The sequence below is a fragment of the Labrus mixtus genome, chromosome 16, assembly GCF_963584025.1.
Source record: "Labrus mixtus chromosome 16, fLabMix1.1, whole genome shotgun sequence".
In the NCBI taxonomy this organism is placed as follows: domain Eukaryota; kingdom Metazoa; phylum Chordata; class Actinopteri; order Labriformes; family Labridae; genus Labrus; species Labrus mixtus.
The window spans coordinates 22,370,076-22,389,374 of NC_083627.1; the positions used below are offsets into that span (position 1 = coordinate 22,370,076).

Consider the following 19,299-nt stretch of genomic DNA (forward strand, 5'->3'; position numbering starts at 1 on the left):
TAACAGTGCAAGCCAAGCTGTCGACACTCTCCACTAAAATGTGTTTGTACATCAGTAATAACAGTTGAATCATATGATGTACTGTCTATAATCATTTTAAACTCTTACAGGGGTTAGTCTTTATTAATTGATCTGTGTTTATAAGACTTTTAAATGCACAATTATATCTAGGCCTACTAATTATGTAAGTTTGTTGTGCTATTACTTTTACTTTAATGAAGGTGTTAGAAAAGGAGGTAATAAATGATTCCACCAATGCTGCTTTAGACACAGTTTATGAACATAATCTTATTTATTCCTTATAGTTAGTCAGAGTTAATAGTGTTTTTTTCCCTTAAGTAGCCTAATTTACTTTAACACACATTAGAATTACTTGTAGGTCATCCTATTCGCTATTTCAGGCTATTTAACAAAACTACTCAGCTAAGTTTTATACTTCTAGTTTTTGATTTTCCTAAATACATTTATGCCGACACCTTTAATTAATCCATAGTTTTGGATGCTGTTGTATAGGGTAAATAAATACAACAGCATAAAGGATCACTAAAGCTCCTCTGCAAGCAACATTAAAATCAATGTTAATGTGTGATGTTGCATAATGTATTATTAAGTAAATGTCAAATGTATTAGAGCAGCATCAACCGCTTCCTACTTATTGATAAACATTCCTGATAATATGTGAATGTGTGTGAGAGATGTGGCTACATTTTATCGCCCTGTTAATTATTTAAGTATTCAAACCTCTAAGATGAGGCAAAACAATAAAACATGTAAGTGAATACAATTTCTCAGCACCGGATAAAGATGAAGATAGAGACAAAGATAAACTTTATTGATCCCCCATGGTGAAAATGTTTGCGTTGCAACAGCTCTAGAAAACAGGAAGCAGGAATATAATTATTAAAAAGAAAAAATTAAAAAGAAGTTAAAAATCACACATATTTACATCCGTTAAATAAAGGGTGAAAAAATACAATAATAGAATAATACAAAGTATGTACACCTCCACTTGTGGAAAGAGTTGTTATTATTACTAAAATTAAAAAATATTAATTAATTCTGCGTAATTGACATCAGACTAGCCGCAGCATAAACCAGTTTAAGTTAATTGATCCAAAACAAACATAATTTGTAGTGAAACCTCGCGGAAATCTCGCGATGGCGAACGGGGCTCTCTGATTGGATAAGAACGCCTAACGGGATAGTCACGTGTCCGCGGGTTACTTGGCATTCTGGGACACAAACAGTGGTCGGTATGAATAGCTTTAACAGCATCAGCGTCCACTGTGGACGGAGGGCGGCGAAAGAAACAACAACACCGAGCTAGCAGGAGGACCAACCAGGTTTTTTTTCATTTCTTCTGACTTCTGTGGCCGTGTTTGTCGCTTCGTTTCCACGGGAGAAGCCGACGCGGAGGCCAGCAGCCACGACGGTAGAGTCTCTGAAATGCAACGCTGGACTTTCTGCACGCAGAGTTATTTCAGCTCACGACAGGAGTGGGTTAGCCGTGATTTATGCTAACCAGTGTGTTCCCGTTAGCTGGATGGCGATGCAGGTCGGGTCATAAGAAGTTGACATTTTGGTACCACTTTGATTCTAGTCTTAAGTCTAAAAGAGTGCTGGGTTGTTTTGTCACCTCCGTCCTGACTACTCTCTCCATCCTTTGACTTTGTCCCGGGCTGAGAGCTGCAAACTGAGTATGGCGAGTGTTTCGGGCAGAAACGACAAACCTGGCACTTTGAAGTCATTGGACCGGCGATGTGATCAGCTGGTGTACCCGAGATAAACGTTGTTACATTGGTAATGTAATGGCAAAGGAAAGTGACGGATTTCATCTTTGTGTCCCACGTCACAGTTGCGTAACAATGTGTTAAAACTGCTGAAGCCATCTACTAAAAAGATCATATATTATTGCTTTTGTTGAACCTCAACAAACAGATTTTGCTCGACATGAACTTCTTTTGGATGTGAAGACTTGTCTGGATATCTCAACCCCCCACAGCTGTCTACAGGTCAGGTCATCTGAGCCGTGCTGCTGGCCCCCCAGAGCTCACCTGAGGGCCAACATGTCAATATCAGGGTCCACGAGCATGCAGATTTTCACCAAGCTTGTAAAGCATGCAGTGGGTAAGGCGCAGATTCAGCTGAACCGCTGGCTGCAGAGGACTGCCACAGAGGAGTGTGACAAAATCGACATCCTGATATGCAGCGCCTTCGATGAGACAGGGGCCGGCGTTGGGAAATCAGACGGGGACCCCGAGGTCGTCAGTGCCGCAGGGGGAACAACCTTCAGCAACAGCGGCGAGTTCAGGCACCCTTGCTGCATCACCACCTTCTGCTTCAAGAGCGCCCTGCTGGCATGCATCCTGACCGCTGTGTGCTTCTCCTCGGTCGCCCTGGTGCGCCAATACCTCAAGGACCTGCTGCTCTGGGTGGAGAGCTTGGACAGCTTTGTGGGAGCCATGCTGTTTATTGTTGGTTTGATTATCGTGTCGTTCCCTTGTGGATGGGGTTATATTGTTCTTAATGTGGCAGCTGGCTACCTCTACGGCTTTGTGTTGGGGATGGGACTAGTTATGGTTGGAGTTTTGATTGGGACCTTTGTGGCACACCTGGTGTGCAAACGACTATTGACTGACTGGGTGCTGAACAAAGTTGGGAACAGCGAGCAGCTCAGCGCCGTCATCAGAGTGGTGGAAGGAGGAAGTGGACTCAAAGTTGTGGCCTTAGCAAGACTCACCCCCATACCTTTTGGGCTACAAAATGCAGTTTTCTCGGTGAGTACAAAACACTCGTCCTTTTCCCTCCAAATGGACATTTAAACAGTCATGTTTTGTTTATTGTAAACTCATGTAGGTTGAACCAAGACAAGTTTCAGCAACACAAGAGCTCGAGGCAAAGTCCTTACTAAAGTTCACTTGCAGTCACAAGAATCTAACCTTTGACCTTGAGGGAAATGTTTTTTCTTATTGCTTGGCCAACCTACTACACTACAACCTACTACCAACCTAAATCTGTTTCTAGCCAGAAACAGATTGAAATGAACAGACTGGAGCTATTCAAATATATACCGTTCATCGTTTTTTTTTGTAATGAATGTCAGACATTGGACATATTAGTTAACCTGTTACATCAATGTTAAAGGCGAACCATGGTGTAAAAGCAGACATAAATGTAAGGCAAGTCCCCAAAGAACTGAAATCATTCGTCTTCTACAAAGAGAAAATTTTCCTCAGAAATGGACTCTATTATAGCCCCAAGACGTCAATTATTTTACATTTTTTGAAATCAGTTTCATATTTTTTTTTTTTTTTTAAATAGGTATTTGGAAAAAACGTTTTTCCCTAAAGAGATGATGACATGATGATGATAATATGTTGTTTTCTTTTAGTTAAATTTAAAATCACTGGTCAAAACAATAAAAACACTATTTAGTGACCTGCATTACCAGGGAGTCGCTTTCAGCTACACTCCCACACTTAACCTGAGGCCCTTGACCTTCAAGCATCTCATGAATAATTTATACTTACTGATTACCCTCCACAGTCAACCCATTGATACCTCCAAATGTTAAATGCCCCTAAGGATGAGTAACTGTATTACTGAAAATCAGATGGGATTTCATGCAACGTGAGAGACGTTATAACTGTTGTAATTGAGTGATAAATGTAGAATACAGACCCGAGGGTGGACTTAATGTTATGGAGCAATTCAGGCATGAAGATCTCCGGAGTAGTGCAAGCCATACTGCTGCAAAGAAACTCTTATTACTATACCAGATTGTACCAGATTATACAGTATCTCTTACACTGAGCTGGGTTTTCCTCACTGGTACCAGATTTCAGAATGATTCCCTGCACACAGTAGTATTTCTCCTACAAATTAAAATGATTAGGCTGGCAAAATTAATCTTTCAAATAAGCTTTTACACAACTAGCTTAAAAAGTGCAATATTCCCATTTTAAAAGTATTGCCACACCATAAAGCAGCTTTTCATCCCGTCTAAACCAAAGCTGTTTTGAAAAACTGGACTGTTTATGGAAACGTATATGCCAAGAAGGGACTCAAAATAGTGTTGACAGGAACAAACCAGCAGTAGCACAAACATCCAGAAGTGGGTACAAAGTGGGGAGCTTGAAAGGCATTTATAGCTCAGAGCATGAAGGAGTTGATGCACAGGCTCGAGGCAGGAAAAAGGAAAATGACGTGAGTGAGTTTCACAAGCACAGTAATTGCATGCTGCAAACTCCAGTACGTTTTCTGGGGTGACTGATTCACATCTCTGCTGTATAAAGATCTGCTTATTTTTCCTTTAGCGTTTCAACAGTTCCATTTACTCATTATCACCCTTATTAACACCATCCAAAAAAAGCCAACAGCATTCAAATAGGTGTGACTTTGTCACAGCTGAAATTACCCCCCACCTTGTATTTAGAACAAATATAGGATCTGATGATTATTCTTCCCATTATTAACTCCACTGATACATTCATACAATTTGTTCCTGTATTTACATTTATTGATTGTTTTTCACATCATTAAAAATCATATTACGGCTGTGTTTTGAGAGCTGATGTTAATGTAGCTGATTGAATAAAATGGGCCTGTATGTGATAGTCACATGTCTATAGCAAGCCCTTGAGTTAATTCAAATGAAAAAATGGTCACATACTGTGGGATATCATATCCTATCAGTGTCTAAAGAGGGGATATAGTACAGTTTGTAATGAAACTGATTCAAAGCCCAACAATTAACATGCAAGGTGGTGCAAAACGTGAGAGACCTTGTTCAAGTTGATGTTACCCTCAACAATATTTCTCTGCAATTAAGTGCTGAACTCTGTCTTGAGGGTGTCAACAGAAATTTTGAAATAAAATAATACATATAAATTCTACTATAATTTATCATACAATATCTTTGTCAGTGTACATTGTTTACTTTTGGAGACCTAAATTCATCAGTGCAACTTCAGTTCAACATGAGGATTGGAACACATCCCATCAGCTGATGATTATTAGGCACAGTCATTTGACAACATTGAGGGTGAGATCATCCCAGGAATCAGCTGACTGTAGCTGCAATGGGCACTGCTTCCAGAAAACATTTCTGCTGCCCGTGTCAATGACTTATAGGTTGTTATTGGAAAGGCGTCTCGAATTCAAAAGCTCAGGCTGTGACACTGAGGAAGGGATTATTGGAGCTGACGTATTAAGCTGATCATGAAACCGGAGATAATAAGTTAATTAAGTCAATAAGAGAGGCAAATCCATTCCTCCATTGTTCTACATCTTCAGTCTATGTCTGCTTTGAATTGTAGGTTAAAGAAACCTGTTCTACAATATGTTCTTTCAGGCTGCTGTGATGTGATAAAAGAAGAAAAGGTTTTAAATGCTAAAAACTGAGACAGCAGTACCTCTTCATTTGCCGCACTATGTGAAACTGTCCACCTGTAAAAAGGCTTCTTCTCTGAACAGGACCTACAAACCCGACAGATGGTCTTTTTTCGCCTGACTGACTTAAATGGCTTCTGTTCTGTTTGTCGTTGTTTCATACTCTCTGCCTCATGGTTGGGACACAGCTCTGCGTCCAAAAGGTTGACCTGTCCCCCTCATGCTAGGAATCAGGCTTTAACGGTGGTTACAACGTTGCACTTACTGTTCCAATGTGCAGCGGTGAAAATGAGGTGTCAAAGTCAAAGGGACAGACGTTTACACAGTGTTGACATGTTCCTGCCGCCGACACTGGCAGTGCTGCTGCTCCAGTCTGCAATCTGTTTGCAAAGGGGTCAAATTAAATGGCTGGAGAGTTGACAGACTTGTGAAATACTGTTTTTTTTTTTAAGTTTGCTCTCTGGGTCATTATCGACTGGAGAAAAGCAAACACTTTCACCAAAGGGATGCCAGCTATCAAGCATCTCAACACACAAGTGCAACAAAAGTGGGTCATATTGTATGCCAGGTCACATTTGTCATATTCCTGCTGGTTAGATTCAACTTATGACAGCTGTTTGTCTTTGAAAATGCAGCTCATTTGTGTTTGACTCATTGCCATGCCCATGAGACTGTTCGCTTAAAGGCTACATAGACGTATCAAATTACTTTAAATAAATAAGCCTACATTTTGAGCATAGTCTTACCCTGTTTTTTAGCCTTTTGTTGGCAGATTTTGCATTGACATTAGTGTTATCTTATTTCAGCCACTCCCTGAAAAGGTTCATTTCAGTTGCTGTTTCTTTCAGCTTCCGGGTAGGCGTGTCCTTGAAACACTACTGTGGTGGGCAAGTCTCGTGAAGTTCTCATAACGTCTTGTTCAGAGCGGCAGGAAACCACATATGGATCAGCATAACTGAGCTCTTTTAAGCTACTGATTATCTGCTGTTATCAATTCACTATCCTTATTAATGCATCTATATACTTAACCCTCTGAGGTCTGAGGCTGTTTTGGCCGTTTTGCTATAATTGTCATTTTACTTTTATCTGACTACTTTAAAAATGTTTATCATATAAGTGCCTGGTATCATTTTTTTCAGCACAACCTCACCTTTATGATTTGTCCATTAATTACTCACCTAGAGATACTGTTTCAACACACAGGACCCAAACACACACAAAAACACAAATGTACAAAAAAACAATGTAGAGGTTCTTGTGATAATGTGAGGTTGAATGTCAATGTCCAGATCCAATACTGTTACCAATTAGCTGGCAAATATCATCAATCTTGGGTTTCCCTCCAATATTATGTGTACACTTTGAATGGCACTGGTATTTAAGGTGTACTCATTATCGGCCAATTCTCAAATCTAGGTGTTGGGTAGGATAAGTCTGTATAAGAGCATCTCTGTTTAGCTATATGGCCCACAACTTTACTGTCCTGGTTCACTCTTAGTGCTTACATAGTGGGCCGTTGTAACAAGGCTAATTATTCAAGGTTGGGGGGGATGCACAAATCTCAGTGTGAAACTTGTTCTCTAGTTTGAGAACTTAACACCAGAGTGCAGCCCTCTTTGGGGGGTTTAACCAGCCCCGACAGAAGCAGGCTAATGAGCTGAATCCCTGAGTTCACCTGCTCCACATTCACTCCCTGTTCCCACCTCTCACTGTACACCTTGTTATTCATCTTTACCTGGAGACTCATTATGACGTCCTGCTGATATTGTATCTTTATGATCTTACTAGCCATAATAAAAAAGCTGAAACTAAAAGTGGGTGGTTACTTCTTGGCCTGTACTGGATCATGGTAGAGTTATGTGTTGTCTTGCTCTGCCCTTGGTAAGCACTTTCTGTGGACGAGGCTACATTTCATCATGCCCACCCCACTTCTTTCTGCTGAAGTCGATGGTGCTACATTATAGCGGGTAACCTGAAACGACTCAAAGACTGCAGCAGTTAGCAAAACAGGAGGACAGGTTTGGAAGAAAAAAAATGTACCATGCAGACAAAGAATCCATATTTACATCTGCACATTAATCACAGAATTCTGACCTTTTGAATTGCTTTATGGTCTGCCATCATCTTCCTCTGCTGTCATGATGAGTTGATGAAGCAATCTGGGTAATAATCATTGTGTCTACTCGGGCCCCTAACCACAAACAAACATGTTTGTGTGGCGACTGATTGCACAGGTGTAAACCCTGCACTCAGAAAAGGAAAACAGCTTCCCGGAGACAGTCCTTAAAATGTACAATGTAGTCGACTTACCCCACTCCCTTCTTTTTGTTTACGAGCACAAACTCAGGCCTGCATTGCTGCTGCTCTGAATAAATCAGGTCAAGCTGAGGATGGGTGTTTTTAAACCTAAATTTTTTTAGATTATCTTGATAACCAGGCCTGCAGAAGCAAGTGGGAGGCTCAGTGGTAATTCTATGTACAGTTAAACAAAAAGACCAATTGAATAGCCCTTTCCCCTGGCCGTGTATTAGACAGCTGCGTGCACTGCATGCCTGGGAAGGGAGGGAGCTCACAGGACATGTGCTTCACGACTCAGGAATGAAAGAGAAGACAGCATATTCCCTCTTCTTTTGTAGCCGTCGCAGGCTCGCATGTCATGTCTCAGAGATTGGCTGAAGGCGTTTGGACTGTGTTGACACATAGTGTGGACACATCAGCGCTGAGCTCTCAAGGAGAACAGCCTGTTTCTAGATACATACATTAGCTTGATAGCAACATTAGCTCGTTTAACTAGCTTCATGACATCAGTGTCCTAAGACATGTATTATCAGTTTGGTGATAGCAGGAGAGGGTTTGAGATCTGTCATTGCACAGAGAAACTCCAGCTCACGCGGTGTCTTGCAGCGACATGCTAAGGCCCCCCCCCTCGACTCACCGCTATCAACCAGAGTTTGGTCACAGTGCACACAGAGCCAAGGTCACGTCGAGCTCGGCAGTAGCACACCACACCACCACGTCCATTTATGTCATCATTTAATCAAAGGATCAAGTGTGACCGCGACACAGACTCTTGTTTATATTTAGTGTTTGTAATGAGATATGAAATGAGACGCTCAGCTAGACATCCAATGACATGCAAACAATCTTTTTGCCAACTTTAACACGGTGAGGCAGATTCTGAAGGAAAATGTGCTGCTTCTTTTCCTCTAAAGTTTGTTTTGTCAATTGGTGATCTATTGGACACATTCTCAGTTGTGGGATAAGTTTATAGATCCCTTATTTAAGTACCAGTACAGCCATGCCAAAGAGTATAAGACCTGCATTTTGAATATGAGTATCTTCAGCTAAAATATACAGTGTTTCCCCTACCATTATATTGGGGGGACGGCCCGCCCCCCCAATATAATGGTAGGGGAAACACCATTATATAACCCTAACTCTAAATTGTAGAGATGGGATAGTGGATAGAGTCGGAAATCAGGGAAAGAAGTCACTGGGAAGTGAGGATACATGACATAATAGATTGTTGGGACTGATGCACTCATGTGAAAAAAGGATTTCACTGTTGTGGTTACTTTGAGTTGGAGCTTGTTTGAGCTACTTCTTATACTGCAGGCTTGTTTAGAGCAGTGTTTCCCAAACAGGGGGTCATGGAAGATAGATTGGAGTGGAAGGAGGAAGTTTAAAAAGACGTCTCATTAGGCATCATTTTTTATGCGAGAGTTTTCAATAATGAAACATATAGAATGATCTGAGCTCTTTTGGCCTCAGGTAGGTCAAAGTTTTAAGACTGTTAAAGTTCGACGTGATGCAGATGTTGTAAATTCAACGAGTAATCTTGTTTAACAATAGTTTGATTTCTTTATTTCAAACGTTAAAAGTCAAATCAATAAAAAGGATCTCAATATCAATCAAAAGAATTGCGATTATGATATTTGCCATAATCTTGCAGACCTGGTAGAGGTATATAATGTGGAGAAGAAGTCTAACGTAGCAGAATATAAAAATACTATAATGAAATATATGTATGTTAGCACAGTACTTCTGTGTCTGTGTACTGTGACTGAATTGGAGGTTTACATGCAACGAACTGTCAACTTTGCATGTTATTATTATTATTTATTTTTTTTACTTTATTTGCTTTAAAGGCTTTATATGTGATTTTTTTTTTGATCCAGCAGATGTCGCCCTTGAGTACCAGCATGAAACCAAAACAACTTGCGATGCATTGTTGTGTTAGCATGCTAATGCTAGAGATCTTTATTATGCTCGTATCTTCACACTGCATGTAAATTTACCTGAAATGAGTGTGATCTAGAAACACAGTTAATCAGTGAGTACAGTATGTTATTCTTCTTTTCTCTAGTCCCTGAATTAAACAACTTTTATACACGAGGGGAGGAGTCAGCCGGCCGTCCCGGCGATGTAAACAAACTGAAGATAGGACTCTGAAAACATCACAGACAGTGGGACTCAGGTGTCACACCCATTGTAGACAGTCATGACTCACAGAGTTATTTTCAGAGGATATATTTGATTTATATTATATTTAAGTGTGAAAAATCACATAGAAAGACTTTAACTTAAAAACCAATTGAATGAACCTTTGTTTTGAGTTTGGGGTCAAATTGTTAAAGACTCACATCATGATCAGAACTGACCTTTTTTTCAATCTCTCCATCTCTCAAAGTTTTTGTTGAGCCCAAACCTTTCGACTCTTTTTGAAACCTTAATCTTCTTAATTTTTGCAGAAGAAATTGTGCAAAGCAGCGTGCTATTCAAGTAGCTTTAGTTTCAGGTATTTGAACAAACAAATTTGAGTTCTGAAATGTTAATAATTGCTTGTGTAACTTGACGATTTAAGATTAACCTAAATAGATTCAACAAGGCAGGTGTAGTATCCATTGTAATTTTCTAATTTTAATGCAGAAGCGTAAAGTATAGTTTTTCCAGTGTTGTGAAATCATTCTTTTGTTTTTTTTGTCTTTTCTTTATGATTTTTCAGATCACAGACGTGTCCTTGCCAAACTACCTGGTGGCCTCCTCTGTGGGTCTGTTGCCCACACAGCTTCTCAACTCTTACCTGGGCACCACGCTTCGAACCATGGAGGACGTCATTGCCGAGCAGAGCGTCAGCGGCTACTTTGTGTTCAGCCTGCAGGTGAGGTGGTGGTACTGCACTATGTCTTGATTTCGCCTTTTTTTTAGTTGAGGCTTAAAATTCAGTGAGTGAATGATTAGTAGTAGCATATACCCATTTAAAGAGAGGTTGTGATGTTTCTTAACAAGGGTACTGCCAGCTGTTGACTAACCAGTCTTCAATGACGTTTTGTTTGGTAGTTCATTTTCCCATTCGTTACATTTAGAATAGATCTTTTAAACAAAACAGTCAAACTTAATCCTTTTGCAAAGATTCCACGCCTACTTCATGTCCAAGTCTGAAGTTACATAAACCTCCACATGCATGTTAAGCTTTATGTAGATAATCAACGTTTTCCCACAGTGCTGTTCAGCTCACTCAAAGGTCATCTACAGCTGGCGCCACATTTCCAACACCTGTTGAGCTGAATTTAACCCTCACAGCTGCTCAGAGACCAGCGGTTGTTTGCAGTGTTTATAAGGAGTCAGGGGTCAAAGGTTTAAGATTAAGTAGGTATCCATGTTTCATGCAGAAGGGAATGCTGTCACTCTAATCGTCAGCTGGCCTCAGTTGTGCTGAAGGACTTTTTTTAACACGAGTGGTGGGAGAAGATAAAAGTCGAAAGTCGATCAATTATTTGGTGCTGTTGTAGAACTTCAGGACACGCTTCTAACATGCAAAGACTTTGACTTTTCAAAAAGTTACCAAATGTTTCAGAAAGTTTCCAAAAAAATCTAATTTAAAGTTTTTGAAATTTTCCAAATGCAATTCTCTTAAATTTCCAAAAACAATCTCAAAAGTTTTTTAGAATTCAAAAGAAAATTTCCAGTTTAACAAAATTTCCATAAGTAGATATTTCAGTCATTTCCATATGACATTTTCCTAAAATTTCCAATTTGTCCTAATGAAACTTATAAGAGTTTCAAGAAATGTCCATGTTAAGACTTCACAGTTGTGCAAATATTTCAAAATGATAATTCAAACATTTACAAAAGTGTGGAGTTTTCTTACATTTCTCAAATGTTCCCAAAAATGCCCAAAAGTTTCAGAAAAATGTAGATTAAAAATTTCAAGAAACTTACAAATAATGTCCAATTGAAAATTCCTGAATGAAAATGTCAAAGTTTGTGAAAAACTCCAATTAAAGTTTTAGAAAGTCATCCAAAGGGTTTTTTCTGAAATGTCTATTTATACATTTTTTAGGTTGACTTTCCAACTTCCCAAGTAGCTAACTAGCTTCTCAGCTCCGTTCAGAGAGACTGTCCTTATAAGGTCTCATAACAGACCGAGTCTAGAGCTTTTTCTGCTCCTAAGCACCAAACAAAAAGCGACTTCCTCCTCTCTGTCCTCTGCAGATCGTCATTAGCATCGGCCTGATGTTCTACGTCGTGCACCGTGCTCAGGTAGAGCTCAACGCAGCCATCGCCGCCTGCCAGATGGAGCTGAAGTGTTCACACATGAACGGCTCCTCCGCCAATCACAGCGGATTCACCTACTGCAGCAAGAGGGCGACAGCGAGCGCCGGAAACTGCATTAACGTGGTGTGATTGAGGACTGACACCCCCAGGCAGTAATCTGTACAAGCCTGGTCACTGACTTGTAAAAACCTCCGAGCTAAAGGGAACCGAGCCGAGTAACGATGATGTCTCTGGAACATGTTCTTAGTGCTGGTATAAAATGTTCAAACGTCTTTTGGTCGGTACAAAGTTGTAGAAGTGTGGGTCCAAGAAGAAATGGTGCTGATGGAAATGGTTTTGTGCTACATCGTCTTGGGAGTCTTTGTTCAGTTTTTTGAAATGATTTTCCTTAAGGTACTTAACATTTACTGTTACAGGAGATGTCAATGAAATGATGATATTGAGAAATATCAGAGGTGGCAGAGTGAGTGAGTTATTCAATAGAAGCTAGGCTAAAACTGCCTGCTAACACAATGAATGTGCAATCTGGAGCTTTCCTAGAGAACCAAGGAACCACATTTCCACTTCAGTGTCAAAGAATGCCAGCCTATGCACCTTTCTTCTATACTACATCTGTTGTGTCTCTACTATTATTAACTTTCTAGGTCTAGTGCTAATTCTCAACATAAATAATAAGGGCATTATTGATCTTTTTTTTTAAAGATGTGTCGGTGAGGTTTAGTCCAGAACATTTCTGTTAAGTGTCTTATTTTTGGACTATTGAGAGAGAGAGAGGGGGGGGGGGGAAGCTTTCTCACTGAGCATCTCTGACCGTATGATTTCTGCTGGCGTACCACCACATCAGCAGATTTGGCCGTGTCTGCCTGAAGTTCATTTTAGCGCTTCTGCAGTTTTGATAAGAGCAGCTGGAGAGGAGAGCATATTTCACAGCAGGAAACTCAGGAATGTTTCTGCCAGGAAAGTAGAAAGTTGCAGCGTGATCAGCTCCTCCAGCAGCACAGCCAACATGTTCTGCTGCGGAGAGATTCCCACACCAAACTGAAACTGAGATGTCCAGCTTTTCCTGAGAATATTTCTATCTCCTTTTGATTTGACTTTACCTTCGTTTTTCGTTTTATTTTTGTTTGTTTTTCGCCGTAAGAGAATCTTACAATCTTACATTAACATACTTTTTGGTTAGGGTCGTAGTTTTGACAATTCTGTGCAATATGATGAACGATGACGAAATGGCATGAATGTCATATTTCAGTGCTGAAACCAAACTAATCAATAATGCATAAAAAAATAACAAGATCTGTGTTGATCAAAGGTTTTTACTTGCATTATAGAAATGGTGAACTAGATGAGGCAGAGAGGCTGTTATTTTTTTTTTGTGCCATAATTTGAAAAACACTTCTCAGACGCCATGACACTGGCCCCACCTGAGCTGAGGCTACATGTGACTTACTTCTTTTATGACTTACTGTTGTTTTTAAATGTATTTGTGAATAATCCTTTCTTGATTAAGCTCTTAATAATATACCAACAAAGCTATCCTACTTATAGATTCTTTTGCACAGTCCACTACGACAAGATTATTTTCATACAGAGACGTAAAACCAGGAAGGGGTTTGGTTGCACAAAGGTTGGAACTGTTGTGTCTCAGAAGCCGACAATCAAACACAACACGGACACTTAAGTGATGAATGTGATAATACTTTTTATTTTTTACATTAATTATTGTGATGCTGCTCCTCAGACATGTCTGATTGAGGAATAATAAGGGCTCTTCTGTGAAATTTCCACCGTTATGTCCCTGTATTTTTTTTTCTACTAATGCCTGTTAAATAATGCTGACACAGCAGTTTTTGTTTTGATTTTCTTTCGCCATCAAAGCCAGATTAAATGTCGTCGTCCCCCCCCCCCCCCCCCCAAAAAAAAACACATTCCATGCTGTCAGTCCTCTAAATCAGTGGTTCTCAACTGGTCTAGCCTCAGGACCCACCCCCAACTCATGACCAAAATATCAGATATTTTTCAACCAATCAGATTTGCTCAATGAAAGATTATGTAGTTTGGACCTCAGACAGTACAAAATGTGACCGGACAGAACAAGACTTTCAAAGACTTTTTAAAACCATATTTTTTGAAAATGGCTCTGCGATCCACTTTTGGGTCCCGACCCACCAGTTGAGAAACACTGCTCTAAATCACTGTAGAGTTATTTTTGATGCTTTGTTTTGTTTGAAACGGCCCCTTCCTGTCTGAATTCAGCAATAATGTTTGAAAGCAAAAACATGATAAAAGTCCTACCAATAAGATCTTTACCTAAGTGTTTACTTTCTTTTTCTTTTCTTAAAAAGTGAACAAAAACTGCATTGGAGTTGTCTGTCCCCTGTAAGGTTGAGTATCAGTATTCCCAGGTTTGTGTTTGTGTTCGACCTGCCTGTTACCTCCCGCTGCCTCTGATGGAGAATTTCTGCCAGTGATAGGGAAGAGACACAAACATGTCTGTGACCGGAACAGCTACATTTAGATTTGAAGCACTTTCTTCAGAAGGTCCCTAAACCCCGCCCATCGCCTCACTCACTTTAAGCAAATCAAACCTAAGTCATTTCCCCCAGTCTTTAAGATTTAATAAAAAGGTACAAGTAGACAGAGTTCAGTAACTTGTGTAAAAACTGTTTTTACACCAATCTCACCATCCGAATTAAAAAAAAAATAAGAAAATCCCCAGTTTGTGATGAGAAACAATAACACAAAGCATCCACCTGACACCAACGACCTCTGAACCTCCAAAGGAAGTGCGATTTCAATGAAGCTGTTCTGTTCTTAAGTAAAAAAAATAATAATAACTGGATGTTTAACCATTCCTGTTTTAAAAAAACACACCAGAAAATGAATCATCTGTCACATCAAAATATCCTGGTCTTGGGATTTACAAACTTGACAATGTGGAAAAAATGAGCAGTTTTCACAGTAAAGGCTTTTGGTTCTTCCTAGGTGGGCTCTACTTAACTCTAGATATAGTTATGCAACAACTGATTCCTAAGGGAAGTACATTTCATGGACACACCCACACACACACGAGACCTGTATCTGGGCTGTCGCTGCACACCTGAACTGTTGTGAAGGAGTACAGTATGACATCATGAAGTCAGAGGGTCGACCTAAAGGGTCTCGTTTGGTGCTGTGAAATGCAACACTTCCCATTTGTATCAAGTGCATTACACAAATGCTGTATTTTGTAATACAGAGAATTTTACAGTGTATAAATATAGATATTTATCACTGTACAATGCTTGTTCAGTGTTATTTATGAGAGAGAAAATAAAACTGTCCGACTTTTTACATGTGTTTACTTGGACTCTTTTTGCATGCTGTTCATTTACACACGCTGGCTACATTTGAATCATCATTCAGGAAAACGTATTGTTCTGTTTTTTTATGTTTTAAACATGTTGAAGAAATTCCTTTACACAGATGTCCCAAAACATTACTTTCAATCATACTTGGGTTTTAAAGGCATTTTGCAAAGCATTTTGGGAAATGTACTGAAGGGCATTACAGGATTGGATTGGATTGGATTGGAAAATCGTTATTGTCCCTGAGGCACAATTTGGTTTTCATCAGAGATCCACACAGTCAATACATAAAAACAGTACAAAGACATTCATACATACATACAGAGGTGCTGCTTGTCAGCAGGCATGGCAGGCAACTGCTTGGGGCCCCAGACAAGTTGGGGGGGGCTCCTGAGGGCTCACAAACTTAAAACCAAAGCAGCGGCCCAAAATGTGCAAATTTTGCAATGACAGTAGGAAACCTCCCTAAGGGGGCCCCATGTGACAGCACTCACTCTCATTGCCCTGCGAAGACAGATCTATAGAAGAGGAATAATATTGTGATGAATGCCGGTTTGAGGGCCCCCCCAAATGATTTTTGCCTAGGGCCCCCACCCAGACTCTAGAATCGCCACTGTGTACATATAAAACATAATTCTCATGGCTATCATCATGATGGACGTTGGTGAGATAAGGGACACAAAGACCAACAGTCCAGAGAATCATTGTACAGACAACAACACCTACAATCAGCTGATGGAACAAACAAACTCAGATTTCTGTTTCATGTGGCCCCCCTAACATAAGTGAACCTGCATACAGAAGGTGCAGGTCCAGGATTGGATTCTGAATGGTTAGCTTAGCAAAAAGATTTAAATTACATTGGACGGTTGGACAGATACCTGACTTAATATTGATTACTGCCTTATGCAGTAAGAAATCAGCCTGATTCATATTTATGCTTTCATATTTTAACATCAACACTCACATTATAGTCGGTTGATGTGATTCACCTTTCTGAGACTTCTTCTAGCCATTTCCCAACATTCCAAGCCTGGTGCTAAGCTAAGCTAACTGGCTGCTTCAGGATGAAAGCAGTAGAAAATACCTTCATCCCAGTTGGAATAATCCTACCTGCCAACAGAAAGCACACGCATTAAGAGGGTTTCCCAAAATATCAAAACTTTTGCTTTTATGTAGAAACTCGCATCTACTCTGCTCCTCTGTTTAATAATTCAAAGCTCTGCGAACCTTATGTAACTATGAGAAAAGCCCTTTTCCTTGTTGCCTTAAATTTTTTCTAAATCCCTTTCAATGGAAAAGGCAGCCTGAAGTAACTAGTAGCCTATCGGTGGGAAACTGGCTCGTGAAGATACGTTTCCACAAATGTATTTGTTATATCAAAATACTCATCTCAAACAGCACCTGGCCCGCTTTATTCTCAATCCCCCGTTGAGAGTGATGGAAGACAAAATGTTCTCGCTCAGACAGTTTCCCCTTATCTTGCAAACCTCTAAATAACTGTCAGTCCTCAAATATGCAGCAGAAGCAGCAGCAGCAGCAGCACTGTACGTCCAGAAATAATGCTGGCTTCTAGGGCAGTTTGTCACATCGATTTTGATGGGAAGTCGTGATGGATGTGACGGTGGTGATATAGAGTGGAGCGCCACTTACGCTTGCCCTTGCCTTGCCTTGCCTGTGCGAAGCTGTCTGCACAGGGGGGGGGGGGGTGCGTATTTGTGTTGATGGTGTCTGACAGACATGGTCCAGATAGGTTTTGAACTTACAAACACACACAAGTAGAAGAAGAAGCTGCCCAAAGTCATCTGCCTGCAACAACAAAAAAACACACAAACCCAGCCAGAGTCTATCAATCAGAGAGAATCAGACTGGACTCTTCTTGCAGGAGCTGCAGTACACACATTCACATGCTGCTCTTCACACACAAGCCGCCAATCTTTCCCGGTGCTGGGGGTTAGATCTGTGTCCGATCCATCATCATCATCCAAGCCCTGCCTCAAAGGACAAAAACCTCCTCCCACAGCTTCCCCCCGCCAGCAACATGGATACGTCCATGCCGACCCAAGAACATTCACTTTGACGGGGTCTCAAATGAGAGCCCGAGTTCTCACTGAGGGCTATACGCTTTTGGATGGAAATCCAAAAATACATCTGTGAGGCTGTCGGTGCTTGAAAAACTCAGAGTGGAATTGTAAAAAGGGGAAGTGGAATGATCTTGGAAAACGTCCACGCAGGTCCTGAGACAGGGGGGAACTTGTGATGTGGATGCTTATGGATTTGTGGAGGAGGAGGGAAAACGTTGATGGGCCTCTGGCAGAGGGATCCCGCTCAAGGCAGACGGGTGCATCACATGACCACTCTCTTGGCCCAGACAGCTGTTGCCTCCATCTGTATCATCAATGACCGTGCTGCTGTTATTCCTCCTCCTCTATGCTGTAGTGAGAAACTGCTCAGTATGAATGTAGAGAAAACATAGAGCACCTCTGGATGACTTTATAACCTGCAAGATCAAAGCTGGTATCACTTTATTTTTAAACATTTTTAATGTGTCCGTCTAAGGTCGTCAAATCTGACCTGAAATCTCTTTAAAAATATCATCTTATAACATCACTAAGGGATGCCTGAAGTCCTAAAAAGTGAAATATTTATCTAAGTTTTTATGTTGTGGAAGCAAATTATTACCTTGTGCATACAATATAATAACTATTAACATGTTATTAAATGATGCACACAATATTATTACCTTGTGTGCACAAGTTTTCATCTGATTTATGCACAAGAGAAAATATTTGTTTCCAATAATATTGGGTGTGCAGGATAATATCCTTTGTTCCCTACTACATTTTTTTTTTTTTTTTATCCCTTTTTGGACTTCAGGGACTCTGTATGCAATAATCTTGACAGTCAACAAAAACTGCCTACCACTTTTACTATAATTTAATTCAGTTTAAAATGATTTCACTGACACAATTGGATCAGTTTTGAATTAATTTTGAAGCCTTAAAATGTCCCTGGCTGCAGCTATACATTTGTTTTAAGTGACATCATCCTCAACTTGAGAAAATTCTAATTGGCAACATGCACTTTCTTTTTTTAATTGATAAGGTAAATCATTAGTTTAAAATGAAAATATTTTTTGCTGCAATTTTAACAATATGTCCTACTAAATTTAGGATTTCTTGCAATTGCATAAAAATGGGAGTTTCAGCTTTTACTTTTTTAGTCAAATGATCAAAACTTCAATGATTTCGGGCGCTGCATAGCCCAGCTGTTTTATCGCGCCCCCCCCATGTTCAGAGGTCCTCGGAGTGGGTGATCCAGGTTCAACTCCGAGCCTTGGCACTTTGACACATGCCATTTCCCAGTCTCTCACCCCCAGTTTCCTACTCTATCCACTGTCCTCTACAGTAAGGGCATAACCTCCCCCAAAAATAATCACGCACACAAAAAAGGACCTCGAAGATTTGTGGCACAGTTGATTGAATTTTACGAGCTTGTATGACACTAATCATCTCACCCAGATGACCAAATAGGGAAATATTATTTGTAATGTTTTAGGCTTTAGGTGGACTCATCAGACCTAATGTGTCCTTGTGCTAATCGGGAATCAGAGAAGGGGGGGGGGGGGGATGAGAGTGGGGGTCTGTCGTGATGACGCCTGCTCCAAGGGAAGAGTCACATCTGTGTCCTCTCCTAAGGTCAGCTCTCCTTCCTCACTCCATGCTGTAAAGACTGAGCTGTCCGCTTCTCCAGTTGAACATGAAAACACACTCTTTGATTTGAAGGGTGCTGTACGGAGGAGAGAGAGGCGTGTTGACAGCATCTTGGCAGAGACTCTGAAGAGGAGGTCACATCTGGTTTGGAGTAAAACTAAGGCCTATACTGAGACTCTTATGATGGAGGATGAAGATGAGAGGTGCTGTTAAATTGTTGTATCATTCAATAAAGCCTTTTTTTTTAACAACAGACATTTAACATAACACAACAGGAAAACCATAGATGTTTT

The 19,299-nt window shown here is 40.4% G+C and overlaps 1 protein-coding gene across 1 annotated transcript; it reads left to right on the plus strand.

The window, feature by feature from the left end:
- Positions 1–1,209: 1,209 nt before the first annotated feature.
- tmem64 (transmembrane protein 64) lies at positions 1,210–15,279 on the plus strand. The gene is made up of 3 exons (XM_061060141.1): positions 1,210–2,777; positions 10,397–10,552; positions 11,887–15,279. The coding sequence occupies exons 1-3, from the start codon at positions 2,067–2,069 to the stop codon at positions 12,076–12,078; spliced, it is 1,059 nt and encodes a 352-aa protein (XP_060916124.1). The 5' UTR covers positions 1,210–2,066; the 3' UTR covers positions 12,079–15,279.
- The last annotated feature ends 4,020 nt before the right edge of the window (positions 15,280–19,299 follow it).